Raw genomic sequence first — 18,313 nt, 5'->3', positions numbered from 1 at the left:
TTCCATTGTTGAGGTCTACTAGAATAGATTCACATTGTTCAATGTTCCAAAATCACATTGGTTTCTCATACAGCATCTCTGTATAGTATGTGTATTCACTCTCTGTCCTAAACGGCTTGTTGGAGCTCCCGTCACAGTTTCGCCGCTGAGAGAGTGTGTGTGTGTGAGGAGCTCCACGGATTGGTCCATTGGGTCGTCGTTACGTTACTTGGATCCCGGTAGAAAAAAATGGAAAAAGAGAAATCTCCAACGAGGCGTTCTGGGGCAGGGTGCCCTGCTATCACCCTGAAGTGAAATAAGTCTTTGATACTGGAAAGTTTTTGTTTTATTGTCATCTAAAAACAGGGATGATAGCTCATATATGAGACTTCAAATGTCTTATTTTGAAACTGTACATGAGTTTTACTCGCTACAGGGTGTACTTTGAGGGTTTGTGACTGCAGACCGTTTACATGCATACAAACCATACACACAAGGGGACGGGTAATAACCAGAAAAGCATGACATGGGACCTTTAAAAAAAGTCATAGAATAGTATGTCAAAGGTTTGAAAAGAAGTCAAAGCATGTCGGAAAATTCGAAAAAGATCCATAGTATAGTATGTGAAAAAAATATTTTTAAGTCTTAGTATAATATTTCTTGAAATGTGAAATAAGTCATTGTATGTTAAAATTATGAAAAAACTCCGTGTGGTATATCAACAAAACAAAAAATCATAGCATAGTAGGTCAAGGGTTTGAAAACAGTCAAAGTATGTTGAATATATAAAAACATTTAGAGTATAGTATGTCGAAGGAGATGGTATAGTATGTGGGAAAATATGAAAAAGCCATAGTAAGGAATGTCGAAATATTTGAAAATATCTTTCGAATAGTACTTGAATTTATTAAAAAAAGTCATAGTATAGTATGTTATTATTTGATAAGATTATAGTACAGTATGTTGAATAGTACGTCAAATAAAATAAAGTCACATTATGGTAAAACAGAATGATAGTCTGTGAACGGTTGATCTTCAGAAACAGGAAACACTGGAGCCTCAGAAACTTGTTGATACATTTATTTCCTCCATGTTAGCACATAGAATATATTTATATACATATTGCTAGCTAAAGCATCAAAACAAAAACGAAATGTCAGGAGCATAGAAAATAAGTGTTAAACCACATTTAATAGTTTACATATGGACAGAAGATGAGGCGGGGAAACTTTATTCTGCTTTGACTCCACACACTGACATATAGTACACACAGTCTGTACTATGTGGAACAAAGACGATAACAAGTCCAATTTCAGGGATTCAAACCACTTTTTAGCTCGACTGTAGTTCCAGAAAATGTATAAACGTCATTGTCATATTGCTGTCTTTTTTTCAAGGAGTCGAAAGAAACACACCTTTACTCATGCAGGTAAAAAAAAAAAAACAGGAATGACATCCAAGACCTATTCTCTTTTTATTAAAACGGCTGGATGGACGAATATAAAAAGCTGTAATAGAAAATGTGTCACCTTCGACAGAAAAGGGAGTTTTTAAAATCAACGTTTGCTTGGGTTTCATCAACGTTTGAGATGTGTGTGTGTGTGTGTGTGAGCTGAAGGTGCAGTTTAGCTGAGAGTGTGTGTGACTCAAAACTAATGAAAAACAATACAGAAAGAAAGTGACACACATCTCAGAGATAAGCGGTTGTACATTGTACAAAACTAGAACTAACAGTCGTCTGTGAACACAGGAGAAACAGATATCTGTGAATCCATTTATACAATATAATATGAAGGAGGATTTATTTACATGTAGTGCAATGATGATGATGATGATGAAGATAGAGGAAGAACATTGTATTAAACCAGAAGCTGCGGGATGAACAGAGAGAGGTCAAACTGTACAATTACATCTTAAAGTGATACACTTAAATGAGTTTCCAAAAAATAAAAAAGACTCAGGAGAGAGAAGTCTGGTACCGTAAATCCTCTGAGAGTGGGCTGCCTTTTCATTACCGTACTGTTTAGGATAGAAGTCCTTTCTTTTCACTGTTATTTCCAATTAAAATCTTATTTAGAGACTCAAATATACGTTGAATTTGTCCAAAACAAGTATTTTGTGTGACTTAAAGCTTGATTTAACATATTTTTTAGTGCCTGAGAGCTCTGTTTTCATCCAAAACCCATTAAAAACTCATCAAAAAGCCGCACGTTGCATTATTAAAACACACATAATGCACTTTATATTGATTTAACCTCCTCATACACTGCCCTGCTGCCACACATACTCATTAGAGCACCACATGTGGATTCATCCGCCACTGAAAGTAGTCCCTCTGAACAAGTTCACAATAAAAGTCTTTCAAGGAAACTGGAAAATATTTCCAAAAGTCCATTTTAAGAAAGTTTTGAGACTGCCTTGTATTGACAAAATCAAGTCAATTAAGAAATGTGTTTCACATGTTTGATCATTGAGGTTGCAGCTCCTCATATCGGGGATTTTCTCAGTTTTATATTTCATGTAAATGCGATATATTTTAGTGTTAAATGGATAAAACAGGATATTTAAAGACATGAATATCCTACTCACTATTTACTGACATTAATCACATATTTAAATGAATGGATAGATAATTAAAAACATGTAATAATCATTAGTCAGAGCTCCAACTAAGGAACCGGAGGAGCTGCTATATTGAAGAATATCTCAATTGCTTTCTTAATTTTGAAGTTAATGAGCAGTTGTATTATAACGTTGAAATATAAGTTATAAAACATGTTGTATATTTGGCTGTTGGTTTAAAACAGTAATGCACGTTTACGTCACAGTACACACTCTTCTAGTAAAAAGTACATACTTCATTTTGTAAGTATGTAGTACTGTGGCGCTGATCTTGTATATCAGATATATAAATATAATATAATATAATATAAAGATGGCTTCGGTGACGTCGGAGCGCCGTAACAAAAGCAAAGCCGTCCGTCTCTGTCGTTCTATTTGACACCATTTTCATATTATTTGAGTAATTCTACAGTTTTTGACAAATGTTTTCTGGCACAACATGATTTACAAAGGTGTTTGTCTATTTAATGGATCGTTTTTACTCAATTTCTGCAGAAAAAAGGACAATTAATACATAGTACATAGTGTATTAGTATGCAGTGTGGCATTTTATGAGTTTTTATTTGAAGTAAAATGAAGCTTCAGGACTTTAAATCTGATTGGAGTTGAAAGAAGCTCCTCCCACTACGTGAGGACTTACGGTATTTTATTTGTCACACGTCAACAGAAGCACGTTCATTAACAGCCATCTGTGTGTAAAAAAAAAAGCCATCTATACAGAGTAAGTGAAGTGTTTCCTCCGTTCAGTCAGTCTTCATTACTGAGGAAACAGACTTTAAAAGTGTGTCGCACTTCTCAAAGAAAAAACCGGACAATTTAATTGCCCCTTTTTAAAAAAAAACGAGAGGGTTTCCCGGCGTGTTTAAACACCGCAGGGAGAGCCGTAGAAAAAGGTTAGTTTGATCACATTTTGCATAAAGTTTTATATTGGTCCATCCGTCGTCACTGCTTATCAAACACCAAGCTTTGTTGTTGTTTGTTTACCGTAATGAAAGGATGACGCCATCAACATGCATGGAGAAAAGGAGAAAACAGGCACTGACCACCAACTACAGCAACGCAGTGAAAGGGTTAAAAAAAGAAATAAATCACTAGAAAAATGACTCACGGAAATCTGAAAAATATACAGAATTATTTCAGTTTGAGGACGAGGACCTGGTCGTAGGTAGGATCGATACAATGTCTTTTTTTTGGCAAGCTTTTGGGAAACAAAGTGTGAAAAACTGTCATGTCATGTGACCTCTCCAAGATCCAGCTCAGGGGAGATTGCTCTGCATTTCCCTTCATTTAAAACCAATTAAAAACGTATTTTTTCTTTCATATTTGACTCGTAACAACTTGAATAAAGAGCCTCAAAATGTGCATAATTATATTATAATGTAATAATACATGGAAGATTTATTTGTCGGCGTCTTTTTTAAGGCCAACTTTAGTAACCCTGTTCCCAATAAGAAGGTAGGTAGAAATCATAGGAGAGATGCTATGCACCGCTTCATTGAAAAACTAATTAAATTATATTATGAGCCAAATCAGTATCTTACGCAGATTTTTTTTAAACAATTTTCCCGTATGGAAGCGGAGCTAGTTTGATGCTGATAGTGCTTACGGTATTTTTTTGAATTTTTATTGTAATATCGACGGTGTGTTTGTTTGCATTTACAGTAAGAAAAGTGATTTTGAAAAATCCAGGTAATAAAATGTATACGCTCGTCCGTTACTACACACTTAAATAACACATTCTCAAAGTTAGCACTTCAGTAAAGAGAAAACACCCCCCTCCCCCCTTCCCCAAAAAAAATCATTATCATACTCTGCATCGGAGCAATCTGGTATAAAATCAATTAAAATGGGGCACGTTAAATAATAAAAACAAAAAAACGGGGGATCGCTCGTCTCACACAAAGTTTTCAGGAAGGCAAGTAGTTGAGAATCGTGTGTGTGTGTGTGTGTGTGTGTGTGTGGTAGACACTGACTGACAGGAGGAGGAAGGGAGGGAGGGAGGGAGGGGTTCGGGGAGCCAATGGCGTTGTGTGTACAGGTGTGAGGGGGCGGGGCTTGTTCATCTCTTCCTACGGCAGGTGCGTTTGTGGTCGGCGTGCCAGTGCTCCTGCTGACACTTGATGGAGCAGTAGGAGGTGTTCCAGCAGCAGTGATACATGGCCTCCTCCTCACAGTTATAACACTGGAAACACAACGGGGGGGGGGGAAAACAAATAATTACATTAATTAAGAATAAATAAAGTGAGCTGCACCGGCTTTAAAAACTTCAAACATCATTCATTGTGGAAGCAGAGATGGAAAATGATGAAGACGTAAGAGGAAGTCTGTGTTCAACTTTACATTAAAGTGTAGTTCATTATAGAAAACTATTATTAAAAAAAGTTATATGTGACAGAATTCTGACTTTAATCTCAGAATTAAAAAGATTTTATATGTTTTTAAATAATTTATTCAGAATTCTGACTTTTTCCCAGGATTCTGAATTTAATATCATTTGATTTCTTTTTCTGAAAGTCTCAATGACAAAATTATAAAAAATAAATAATTCCCGGAGATTACATTACATTTTCTTTCTGATTTATTTTTCTTCAGATTTTTCTCTTTTTAGTCAGATCCTTTTTTTCCACCAGTTTGTCCAAAATAAGACATTTTGGACAAACTAACAAATAAAAATAATGTTTTCCATTTACAAAACTTAAGGGATCAGATGTACCCCAGCAGCAGTTTTAGTTTCAGTTAAGTCTCTATTTTATTCCTTTGATTAGCCACTACAATCACCGTGAACTAAAACAGCAGATTTGACTTTCTACGTGTGAATTTATTGTGATTATCGTACGCTAGAAGTGGAAAACAACCTGTTAAACACAGAGGGAAAACCTTTTGGATTGAGCAGTAGCACTACATGTAAAATATCTATATTGTATATCGTGTTAAACTGAATAATTAAGACTGGATCGACTCAAGTTCATCAGCAGGAGAGGACTCTTTAAAGTAGAGACACTACATACTGATATACACCTGAACATCAGCAGGAGAGGACTCTTTAAAGTAGAGACACTACATACTGATATACACCTGAACATCAGCAGGAGAGGACTCTTTAAAATAGAGACACTACATACTGATATACACCTGAACATCAGCAGGAGAGGACTCTTTAAAGTAGAGACACTACATACTGATATACACCTGAACATCAGCAGGAGAGGACTCTTTAAAGTAGAGACACTGGTAACTCACCCACTGCTTCTTCTTGGTGGTGGAGATGAGTTGTTTGTGTTGAGCCACCATCTTCTTCACCTCCTCCACCAGCTCCTCTTTACACTTCTCCTTCACCTGCTTACACTTCCTCTCCATCTCTCCCTGAGCTCCAGACACCGCCTTACTGACCGCCTGGCGCTTCTCCTCCTCCATCTCCGCCCGCAGCTGAAACACGGACACACACACACACACACACACACACACACACACACGAAAAGGAAGAACGAGGGTTATAAAGGAAGTGAAAATGGGAGGATAAAGAACACACACACACACACACACACACACACGCAGAGATTCACCACTTTCATCAATCATAAATATTGTGTTTGACATTTGATTGCCTCCACGCTTTATGATATAATCCACAGTGGTCCTTTGAATATATAAAACTGCTGATCTCCACTTTCTTTGGAGGTTTAGTCACCTTTGTAACACCTATGATGTTCCCGGTCAAAAATAACCTCCATAGGAAATGAATGGGTAACCCTAGATCAGGGCTTCTCAAACTCCGGACAGAACTACAAATCAATCCGGACCGAACCCTGTGTCCCATTATGAAAAATACAAATTATACAAAATAACAACGTTCTGATTCTGATGTAAATTAATGTATATGTTCTTGTGTCTGACGCGTTGTGAGAATGAACGTTCATATATATTTACTTGTGTGCGCGAGCGTGACACGCATTGCAGACTGCAAGTTAACCGCAGGTTTACCTTGACTTTCTAATGCTTTTAACGCCTTTTCTTGGCTACAGACAAACAGTGCCATTTCTCCCACTAGTTCAAGCCACCATACTGTATGTATGTATTGAATGTGTGTGTGTGTATACAGGGGCGCAAGGCAGGCAAGTGCTCGGACCAGAAGGGGGCCCCCAAAGAAGGTAGATTAAGAAGGTCCACAGCAACGACAACATGAAACACCCTTTAATTTACTGCAACGACATGTCGGGAAACCCCCTCAAGGGGGCCCCATGCATAGCGCGCCGTAAGAAACTGCTTCTCAATTTCAGTTTCGTTGCTCCGCTCCGGGGGGGGACTTTACAAGTGGACCTTTAATTAAAAAGTTTGAGTACTCCTGCCACACACACACACACACACACACACACACACACACACACACACAGACACACAGACACACACACAGACACACAGACACACACACACACACACACACACACACACACACACACTTTTGAATACATTTTCCGTGTCTTTTCTTTGTGTATTCCCTGCAGTCTGAGATATTGTTCCCAGCTTCAAAGGGTGTTAAATAAAATGTGGTGATGAAGTGGAAAACAACCAGTAAAAGACTTCCTCGTCCCCCTCACCTTCTCCAGCGCCTCCCGCACCACCCTCTCCGTCTCCCTCTTGTTGTCGGCCTTCATCATCTCCTTCACGTCGTTGAACACCTTGGTGTACTTCTCGTGGCACATGTTCTGGCAGGCGCTCTCGCTGCTGGTCTGCGTGCCGCGGTGCAGCGTCCGAGGCGACCCCCCGCTCGTCTTCTTGGTCTGCGTGGACACGGAGAGCTTCTCTGGCTGAGGAGGAGCCGAGGACACGGGGATCTCCTGACTGGAGCTCACCGCCTCCATCTCTGGCTCGGGGTCCTGCAGGAGAGACGAGACGTGAGACTGGAGCGATGGAGGACAACAAGAGAGACGTTTAGGTGTTTCAGAAACACTGAGGCACAGAGTTACTGCACAGTTACACAACATTTAAGACAAAATGCTATTTATTTGAACAATTAAGATGCGGTTTGCGAGATTCCAGGGACTGACAAGTGTCTGTTTTATTGCAAATATTTGTTTGTTTTTTAACTGTTTTTATGCAATTGCATTCCTGATTTCTTTGATTTTTCTGTGTTTGTGAAGCACCTTATAAAGAACGTTTTGATAGATATTTTATCAAATATATACATTTAAAAACAAACACATGTTTTTCTATCATATATATCATAAAAATAATCTGTAATATCTTAATACATCTGGAAATGTAGCTCTGTGGTGTGAGTGCGTGTGTGTGTGTGTGTGAGTGTGAGTGTGTGTGTGTGTGTGTTGTGTGTGTCTCACGCTTGCTTCTTCTTTGGGCTCCACTATTTGAGTTCGACGGCTTTTCTTGGCCTTGGGCTCCAGGCTGCCTTTGAGCTGGAAAAAGGACGAAAGATATCAAACATAGATAAAATAACATACATTTTTTCACCAAATGGAATAATTAATTACCTTTGTCAAATAAATACTACCAGCCATGTGATAAAGTAGATTAATATTAAAAAAATAACTTAAAAAGACACTTAAATACTAAATAACTGTACCATGTTGTACTAGCAATGTGCTTTCCAGCCACCAGGGGGCGCTGTTTACCGTGTTTCTCTCCACAGTATTTCTGATGTGTTTCACGTGCTCCATTAACTTAGTTCCATCTTATCTTATCTTATCTTAATTTAAGATAAGATAAGATAAGATAAGATAAGATAAGATAAGATAAGATAAGATGGAACTTTATTTACCCCCTTAGGGAAATTCAGGCATTTACAGCAGCAACAGGGTCAGAGTTAAAAACCAGATTCACACAAGGTAAAAATAAAGAAAAAATACAAATACAAAATACAAATAATAATAAAAATACATATTTAAAAATAAATAAATTACTTTGTCTTATTTTTGTTAACTTTTTTCCTTTTTGAAGCAAGTATAAAAGTTCACAATACACTTTAAGTTGGTTTCATGTTTCTGTTTTAGTCAAATTCTGGAGCAGATTCATGTTTATTTTTGACGGATTTGGCGCCGGGTCAAGTTTACTGAAAGACGATTTGGAGATGTTCAGTAAAATAATGCATCGTATGTAAACTATGTAGATGTAAGAGAGAATAAGAAAACATAAATTCTAACTCAAACTACTGGAAAGAATACACATGGAAGATATTCATTAGTTACTTTAAGAAACCCCAAATTCAAAGTAAACACAAAATGCTGAAGAGAATGCGGTGAGCAGAAACCATGCTCATATTTCGGGCCATAACAAAAATAATTGTTATTTTTGTGAACAATTAATGTATACCTGAGTATTAATACTGTATCCATTATTTTATTTGTATTATGACTTTTATTATTATTATTATTTATTTCGGATTTGTCAACTGTTCCGTAGTTAAAGGTGGGGTAGGTAAGTTTGAGAAACCGGCTCGAGATACACTTTTTGTTATATTCCATGGAATGCTCTTAACATCCAGATAGCAATGAATATCTTAAAACAAATCCATAAAAAAAATGTCATCTGTGGAAGCCGTAGTACTGTAAAAAGCACGACCAATCATTTTAGCCGGCCCGGCTAAAATAACTGGATGGCCTACCTGCCTGTCAGCCATCCATCTGTGCACAAACTTATCTCGTGCCCTCATTGGTCATGTGCGCGTTCGTGTGTGTTGGAGGAGGGGCTCTGTGAGGAAGTGGCAGATTTCTCCGGCTGTGTATTTTCAAATTCTAGCGATCTCGAGCCGGTTTCTCCAAACTTACCTACCCCACCTTTAACGTATGTATCTAGATGTGTTTATTTTGTTATGTATGCTTTGTGAATAATTTCTTAAAATGCAAATATGCTGTCTTCTTCTTCTTCTTCTGCTTTGGGTTTACTGGCAGGCCGCAAACAACTTCACGGTGTATACTGCCACCCGGAGTCCCCGGCCGGAAGTCCCCGGAGTTGGGGACTGGCTTCAGTAGAAGCTGCTGGGACTCCCAGCAACTTCTACTGAAGCCTTCCGAGTAAATCGCCAGAAGCGCCGACACCTCCTCATCACTCCACCGATACCAGGTTTTATTTTGTGTTGCCATAAGTTAGTCTCTCTCCCTTGGTGCACGGGGCTAATGATAATACTGTATGTAACTATGGCCATGCTAATAAAGCTATTGAATTGAATATAAGAACTTTTGAGAACTTTTTGAACATATCTGCAAGAGACACCAAACAAAAAATCAAAAAGGACACGCAGTACTAATAAGCTCTAAATTAAAAAAGGTCACCTATTATCCCCTAAAATGCACTTTTTAATGTATTGATTACATATATACATATACATATGTCTCCCCTGTGTGTTAAGAGACTTAGAAAGTGTCAGTAAAAAAGGTTGTCTCTCTCTTTCCCTCCTGAACCAAGATGGTGAAATCTGCTCAGAAAACGGGCGAGTTTCGGTTCATACGTGACGTAAAAGTTCAATATGTGTGGGTTGTACGGCATTATATAAAAATATAAATGTGTCGGATTTGTCAACTGTTACGTAGTTAACTTATGTATCTAGATGTGTTTATTTTGTTATGTATGCTTTGTGAATAATTTCTTAAAATACAAATAAATAAAAAACATAAATGAATGACTTGAATAAGAACTGTATAACGTAATGATATATACATATAAATATATACGTACATGTCGCACCTGTTCGTTGCTGGTGGACGAAATGCTGGACTCGGCTTCATCAGTTCGCTCCAAACGATCCGTCTTTCCTCCACTTTCCTGCTTCTGGTTCTGCTGCTGCTGTTGTTGTTCTTGTTGTTGTTGTTGTAGTAGTTGTAGTTGTTGCTGTTGCTGCTGTTGTTCTGTTGCCATGTTGGTTTCCTCCATCTTTGTTTTCCAGAAGCGTCCCTCCCTCACGAAGCGCTGGTAATAATAATAATAATAATAATAATACATTTCATTTATATAGCACACTTTAAAAACAACGTCATCTAAAAAAGTTGCTATGAGGAGAAAATACAATCAAATAGAAAGTTATCTAAGGAGCATATTGAATAATATCATTTCCTTGTTCATGTGATGTTAACTGTCAAGTGGGAACTAAGTCTTTTTTTGGAAGTTTTTGTGTTTCTCTTATTTTCCTACGATGCTGTTATGATTGGCTGTGAATAAGAAAATACGAAGGACAGACCATCTATTTCTATTTATTTATTTTCTTTGAGAAAGCCACAGGCAATAGAGCGGAGCAGGGATGACGTATTCACCCTGAAGTAAGCTGCTGGTTCCCTCGACAGAAATCAATGGGATTTCTCCATAGGATTTTGGAAAATAGCTGGAAATAAGGTCTGTGGAAAACGAAGCTGTTTGATAAATGCACGTTTTGTTCAGCCGGATAATCTCCACATGTCTACCCTACTTTTATAATGTTCGAATCATAAATCTAATGTCCAGAAGCAAAATGCTAACGTTATGCTATAAAGGAACTACAGCCGAGTCCAGCAGCACGACTTCCACGTCACGCCAACTTAAGATCCATATTCAAACATACAGATTCTAAATGGTACGAGTTGAAGCGTTTGTTTGAACAGTCTGCAGGAGGCAGGTACTTGCTTTCAAGCAGAACAGGGCAAACAAACTTAGAGGAGTGTTTACGTGTTCGGCGTAATGACGTACAGCGGCCTCCGGGACTTCTGTAGTCCTATTCAGCCACTTGGTAACAACCATCGTTTCTCAGACACGTCAACTCTTCAGAAATCACCAGTGGGGTCACTGCTGATGTATTTAATGTCGTAGAACAAAACGTGATCCGCTTCTTCAATGTGTCTCAACCACAGACCTTATTTCCAGCTATTTTCCTAAACCCTATGGAAAGATCCCATTGGCTCTGAGACGAGGGAACAGGAAGTGGTGAAATGCTGACGCGTCACTGCACCGCTCTATTGAGATTATTATCCCTGTTCTTTTTTGGTCAACGGTGTGTTTATAGAGACATGTTTTGTAAATAATTGTTATACATGAAGTTGTGCATACCATGAACGCAACAAATAAAAATGAAATAAAATATGGTAATATAAAAAAGGTTAAGAGAATAAAAGGCCAACCTGGTAAACCTCCAGCTCTTCGCAGGCTTTCTTCCAGCCGCTGCTGCGCTTCACCTGCAGCTGCTGGACTTTCACCTTGATGTCCTGGATGTTGTCCGACGGGATCCACGCTCTGAGGAGGACGGGGAAATAACGTTTTAAAGATTTACAAAACCTACCAGCAAATGTTTGAAAAATGTCAGTCCATTTGAAAAGTGTTTGGGTTTGTTTTGTCAGGCTGAACCGCTATAAGCACTCATTCCTACCTATGTCCATTAAGCTTCTTAACACTCACATGAAATGAAATGTAGTCAAATGTAATGAAATGTACTTTTTAAATGTTGGCCATGAGGGTTGTGCAATAGGTCGCCATTGTCTGTATGTGCATCTGTGTATTGTGTTTGTTCAAACGGTGTATGACTGATGATATGTGTATGTCTCTTAATGTCTACTATGTTTGTATATGTACATGTATGCGGAACTGCAGGACGGAGTCCAGAACAAATTTCCTTACGGGGACAATAAAGTATATCGTATCGCATCGTATCGTATCGTATCGGGAAGAAAGTATGTGATTTGGGATGTTTTTACAACTGGTTTAAGCAGCTTAAAGTTAAATAGCATCAACAAAGAAATGTGTTAATTGTTTTTGAAGGACGATATATCAGGGCTAGAATCAGAATGCTTAATTTAATTGTAATGTTGTCCGACGGGATCCACGTTCTGAGGAGGAGGAGATCAAATAAAGTGGACGGGATTTATCAACAAGCACTGAAACTAGTTTATTTGTTTCGGAACATTTTATGAGTTTTTCGGGTTTGTTTTGGGAGGAATTGCATCTGATCTGAGATGTTTTTAAAACAAACCCGAGTCAAGTCAAACAAGTCCTATATATATAGTATAATATAGGACAATGTATCCAGATACAAATGGTGGTGATATGCTCTCAAATGAAATGAACAGAAAGGTGTTCCTGATGTGCTAACCTCTGGTGCTGGTGTCCGAAGAAGCGAACGTCCACCTGGTTCTCCTCTCTCTGGAGGACTTTGGCCGGCCAGTATCCAAAACCCTTCATTTTGGCCCAAACCAGGTCATGGTTAGGACTCTGCAGAAGAAACACACAAAGAAACAGAATACAGCAAAGGTTAAAACCCAGCATTGTTGGTCTAACAAGAAAAACTCAAAGTAAACAAAGTCGTGGGTTGAATTTTATGCCAACATGACATTTAACATGGCTCAGTTCATCATATTTTGTATGCAAGATATTTTTAAGTTTTTTTTTTTAAATCACTCTGTTTTCTTTCTTTTTTTAATCCCTGAATTTGTTGTTAAAATGTCTCAGTTTTTGGTCAAAATCTCTCAATTTGTTGATAAAAATCCCTAAATTATTGATAAAATCAAATTTTTTGGGTCAAAATCCCTGTTTTTTTTGCTAAAACCATTAAAGGTCCCATGTCATGGCCATTTCTACTGATCATAATTCCATTGTTGAGGTCTACTAGAATAGATTTACATTGTTCAATGTTCCAAAATCACATTGGTTTCTCATACAGCATCTCTGTATAGTATGTGTATTCACTCTCTGTCCTAAACGGCTTGTTGGAGCTCCTGCCCCCCCCCTCCCTGTGAGCCCACTGTGCTCTGATTGGTCAAATCGCCCACTCTGTTCTGATGAGTCAACCACCGTTACAGCGGAACATCAGTGATTATGTTTTACAATGGCGTTTGTTAGCAACCAGGAAATGACAAACAGATGAGAATGCTGCGTGGGGTCTGGGTGCCGTGTTGGCGGGACGTTACGGGGCTCGCTGCTGTGAGGAGCGGACAGTGTGAGCTGGATTACTGGTGTCGTTTCCTGGTTGCTGCGTGGGGTCTGCGAGACACCGAGACACCGCGAAACTCAGCCTGAGCACACACACACACTCACACCCTGAGCTCCGAGGGTGTACAGGGGTGTACTTTGAGGGTTTGTGACCGTTTACATGCAGAAAAAGCTTCATAACACACAAGGGGACGGGTAATAACCGGAAAAGCATGACATGGGACCTTTAAATTACTTGTGTTACAAGGGTAACGCAGTCAGTGGGAGTGATGTTGAATGTTTTGGATTATTAAAGCATTTTGTCGATTCGTTTGTTTAATCCTTTCTGGCTCAAAATTGTCCAAACATTTGTGTCAAAAAGTCGGTTTCTGAGTTTTGTTCGAACAGTGACACTGGGCTTTGTAGAAAACCAATAATATAACTGCATCTTACACCTGCTACCAGTGATCAGTAACAGAACACAATCAAACTGTGTGTGTGTTTTTTAAGAGCCATTTGGTCCAGAGAAGCTGTAGTTGTGTATGTTTGTTGTTGTTGTTGTTGTTGTACTCACACAGGGGTAACAGAACCAGTTGTCTGGCCGCGCGTTGGACAGGTAGAAACAGGTTTTACACAACAACAACTCGTTCAGCTGGAGGAGGAGAGATGGGGAGAGAGAGAGTTTAATGCAGGAACTAATTAGCAAGGAGACACGGTGCTAATAAGCTCTTAAACTAAAACTGCTGTTAAATGTAAGGAAAAGTAAACAGTGTTACCTCGTGGCATGTGTCGCTGAAAAGCAGCCGAGCGATTTCCGCCTGGTCGCTGTTAACTAAAACACAAACAAAAACAGCACTTAGTGAGAAAGTCAAAGTGGAGTATTATACATTTAAATTGTTTTACATAAAAAAAATATGGACAATTCTGCAGTGTTTGCTATATTTCTGAATGCTTTGTGGTTCATCTTGATTTCAACATGTTGGGTCAGATTTATGTTAGTGGAGAACGTCTAAAGCTGAATAGTAAATGTGTCACATGAAATAAAAGTTAAAATGTGGCTTTTCTGGTGAGAGGTTAATATAAAAAAGAATAATAGAAAAACTAAATCTGTAACTAGAACGTAATGAATGATGGACCCACCTCCGTACAGGATGGCCGTGTTGTGGACGATCAGCTGAGCGTCGGCTTTGAACTCATCGAAACTTTTATACTTTCCTTCAGACAGATTCTGGGAAACAGAAAGAGACACAGTTTGATTTAATGTCACAGCTTCCCTCCTTCATTTAATTCAAGCCACTTAGACAACTTTTAAACCAGACATTTCTAACACATTATCTTTCAATTTAATAGTTTCTCACTATTCTTTTCACACACAAATCAGAAGAGGCAAAAAACCCAAATCAAATGATAAACAAACTTAGATTATCTTTCTTTCTTTATGGAATATATTTTAAGCCTCTTCCATACATGGCTGTGTCTGTTGATAGAATGGCACTGTGGGAATTGTAGTCTTTTATCGTCCCTTGACTACAGAAGTCACAACTAGGTGTCAATATTTGGCCTTTTCACAAAACACAAAAAGTGTCTCTAACTGATATCATTGTTAACATGGTTGTTCAATATTTTTGATGGTGTACCACCTTGTATTGTGTGCTTTGGCAATACTGTGTTTTGTCAATAAAGTTTATTTGAATTTAAATACAAAAAAATGGAAAGAGAGAAAAAGTTGCTCAGTCAGAGAGAACGAGTACAAAGGACACACACACACACACACACACACACACACACACACACACACACACACACACACACACACACACACACACACACACACACACACCACACACACACACACACACACACACACACACACACACACACACACACACAACACACACACACACACACACACACACACACACACACACACACACACACACACACACACACACACACACACACACACACACACACACACACACACACCACACACACACACACACCACACACACAACACACACACACACACACACACACACACACACACACACCACACACACACACACACACACACACACACACACACACACACACACACACACACACACACACACACACACACACACACACACACACACACACTACTGGGAGTGGTGTTACCTCGTGTATGTTGGAGACCTCCAGCGCAGTGTGGATCAAACGTTTGTACATGGGGTGTTTCGTGTCTTTGCCTTTCTTGGCTAGGTCGACCGCCTGCAGACGAAGAGGAGGAGTAATGATTTAATACCAACTTTATAGAGAGGAAGAGGAGGAAGAGGAAGAGTAATGAAGCAGGGACACATGGAGGATAACTGATGAGAGATTTTATAGCTTTTTTTTTTATAGGCAGCGTTGTGATGTAGGGAGATTTAACACAACTTTAATTGAGAGGAGTGTGAAGGGCGGGGTAAAGAGAGGAGAATAAAAGGGGAATATTTATTTTAATTGAGGGTGGGGCAAGGGCTTTTTGTGGGTACTTTACTAGTTACTTATTTTAGAGAACACAGCAAAAACAGAGTAAAGAATAGGGACTTTAAAGGTCACCTATCATGCTATTTTTAGGCAATAGCACAGGTCTCAGATATATAAAAATATATTAAAAAAACATGTCTCTGAAGTGTTTTGTTCAAAATACCAAACAGATCACCCATTCTAGCCATGCCTCATATCCCTCTATTTCACTTCCTGTTTCAAAAGTGCTGATTTGAAGTATAAAGCTTTAAAAAAAAAAAAAATTGGATAAAAAAAAAGGAGGGGGCTGAGCTCATGCGGGACACGGCAGCTACTGTCTAAACTAAATTCTGCCGTGATGAAACGCCATATCATGGATTATCAAGGATTATTTCTGAAACAGTATGGAGCTCAAAGGCTTTCTCTCTTGCCGGTTATACCACAAGGTGAGTTCCTTTTTATTTCCTGCTTCTTCACACACATGCTCTCCAGTACAGGTTAGCTCTGAGTGTTAGCGATGCTAATGTAAACACCGACCATATTACGTCCTAAACAGTCGGCCATTGTTTCTGATACCAACGTTTCTGATAGGGCCGTGGGTCCACATTTCAGATATTACGTCATATCGGACGCAAATCTGTATCAGCTCTGTTGTTCCCCCGTTTTTAGAGATTTGGGTACGGAGGAAAAGAGAGGGTTTTATTTTCTGACGCTGCTTGAGTTCCCTGACACACCGGGGACACATATTTATGTATAAAAGACATAAGAAAGTGCATTTTGCATGATAGGTCCCCTTTAAGTCTTTACGACTATTGGCCAAGACCAAGTCGTTTTTATCTTTTAAAGACTTAGAAAGGGTTATTAACGCCTTTGTTACCTCGAGGTTGGACTACTGCAACGCTCTGTACGTGGGTATGGACCAGGCGTCAATTAAACGCCTGCAGCTAGTGCAGAACGCAGCTGCACGTTTGCTGACTGGTCACAAAAAGCGTGACCACATCACCCCAATTCTGGCCTCACTGCACTGGCTTCCAATTCGGTTCAGAATTGATTTTAAAATCCTTTTATTTGTTTTTAAAGCACTAAATGGGCTGGCTCCGGCCTATATAGCTGAACTCCTCCAGCGCTACACCCCAGCCAGAGCTTTAAGGTCTGCTGACCAGCTGCTGCTGGTAGTGCCCAAGACCAGGCTCAAAACCCGAGGGCACCGAGCCTTCGCAGCAGCTGGCCCTAGGCTCTGGAACACTCTGCCCCTCCATGTGAGGTCGGCCCAGACCCTAGGGGTTTTTAAATCTACACTAAAAACTCACTTCTTCTCCCTGGCCTTTTAGTCAGAGCGGAGCACGACTCCTGACTTTTCCCTGTGTTTTTTTTATATATCTGTTGTAATTTATTGTCTTTTATTGTGATTGTAGTATTTATTACATGTACAGCACTTTGGACCGACCAAAAATCGCTTTTAAAATGTGCTTTATAAATAAACTTTGATTTGATTCAAGTCAAATTAACCAGAAGAAAATGTTTTCTGCTTTCAAAATCAAATTGAAATGGAATGAAATAACCCCAAAAAAAATATTCATTATTTAAATTAATAAAAGGTTGAACTAACATGATAGAAATGAGGATTACTGCTTGTAAAAAGGAAGTTGAAACAGAATCAAATTGAAAAAAAAGTATTTATTATTTAAAGAAGTGAAGGAAAAAATTAGGAAATAAATAAATGATTAGTTTAAAAAAAATATGTTTTAAAGAAAAACTACATTTTTTTTAATTCATATTTTTGTTATTTTAGCCTCTTTTAGTTTAGCTTCAAACAGCTGTAATTACACTATGTAAACAAACGGCTGGTGTACTTAATAAAGCAATGTGTTATCACTGCAGGGAATCTCTGGCTTTTATGCAACGGGGAAATGTAGTTTCATTAATCCCCCTGCAGCATTAAAATCAGCTTGTTCTTGGTCATTATGTCCAAGAAGATACTTTTGAGTAAAATCAAACACAGCAAAATAAATGTTAACCTCGCAGAAAAGATCCCTAAATCTTCTTAAATAACGTTTGAATCAGAGCCGTAGATCTGCTGGGTTTGCACAGGGAGGTTTGATGATAGAGGCATAAATAAATATATTGTTCTCACCCTCTCCTTCATGCGCTGGACGATGAAGCGCAGGTATTTACTCATCTCCTGTTTGTTCAGGTTCTTCTTTTTACTGCCCTGCAGGACGACAAGAGGGGTCAGAAAGGTGAGATTCAACACAAGAACTAAAACACAGACACTTAAAAATAGGGATGCCCCAATTCAGAGAGCGACATGCAGTCTAACATGTTTTCTTTTCAGAAATGCAGCCGC

At 38.8% G+C, this 18,313-nt stretch overlaps 1 protein-coding gene across 5 annotated transcripts in view; it reads right to left on the bottom strand.

The window, feature by feature from the left end:
- Positions 1-1,042: 1,042 nt before the first annotated feature.
- zmynd11 (zinc finger, MYND-type containing 11) overlaps positions 1,043-18,313 on the bottom strand; it is a 36,634-nt gene continuing 19,363 nt past the window's right edge. For 2 of the 5 annotated variants that reach the window (XM_034153022.1, XM_034153023.1), the window contains exons 6-17: positions 18,101-18,178; positions 15,637-15,729; positions 14,617-14,704; positions 14,253-14,308; positions 14,051-14,128; positions 12,662-12,780; positions 11,697-11,808; positions 10,288-10,518; positions 7,938-8,012; positions 7,197-7,499; positions 5,842-6,027; positions 1,043-4,783 (exon numbers count right to left, since the gene is read on the bottom strand). In XM_034153022.1, coding sequence (XP_034008913.1) covers positions 4,661-4,783; positions 5,842-6,027; positions 7,197-7,499; positions 7,938-8,012; positions 10,288-10,518; positions 11,697-11,808; positions 12,662-12,780; positions 14,051-14,128; positions 14,253-14,308; positions 14,617-14,704; positions 15,637-15,729; positions 18,101-18,178 — 1,542 coding nt within the window. In that variant the 3' untranslated portion in view covers positions 1,043-4,660. The remainder of the gene's footprint in view (positions 4,784-5,841; positions 6,028-7,196; positions 7,500-7,937; positions 8,013-10,287; positions 10,519-11,696; positions 11,809-12,661; positions 12,781-14,050; positions 14,129-14,252; positions 14,309-14,616; positions 14,705-15,636; positions 15,730-18,100; positions 18,179-18,313) is intronic. The other 3 variants (XM_034153025.1, XM_034153024.1, XM_034153026.1) reach the window with 3 other exon arrangements.

Source organism: Trematomus bernacchii, unplaced genomic scaffold, assembly GCF_902827165.1.
Source record: "Trematomus bernacchii unplaced genomic scaffold, fTreBer1.1, whole genome shotgun sequence".
In the NCBI taxonomy this organism is placed as follows: domain Eukaryota; kingdom Metazoa; phylum Chordata; class Actinopteri; order Perciformes; family Nototheniidae; genus Trematomus; species Trematomus bernacchii.
Note: the sequence above shows the minus strand (reverse complement) of the source record. Positions and strands in the feature narration are given on the sequence as shown.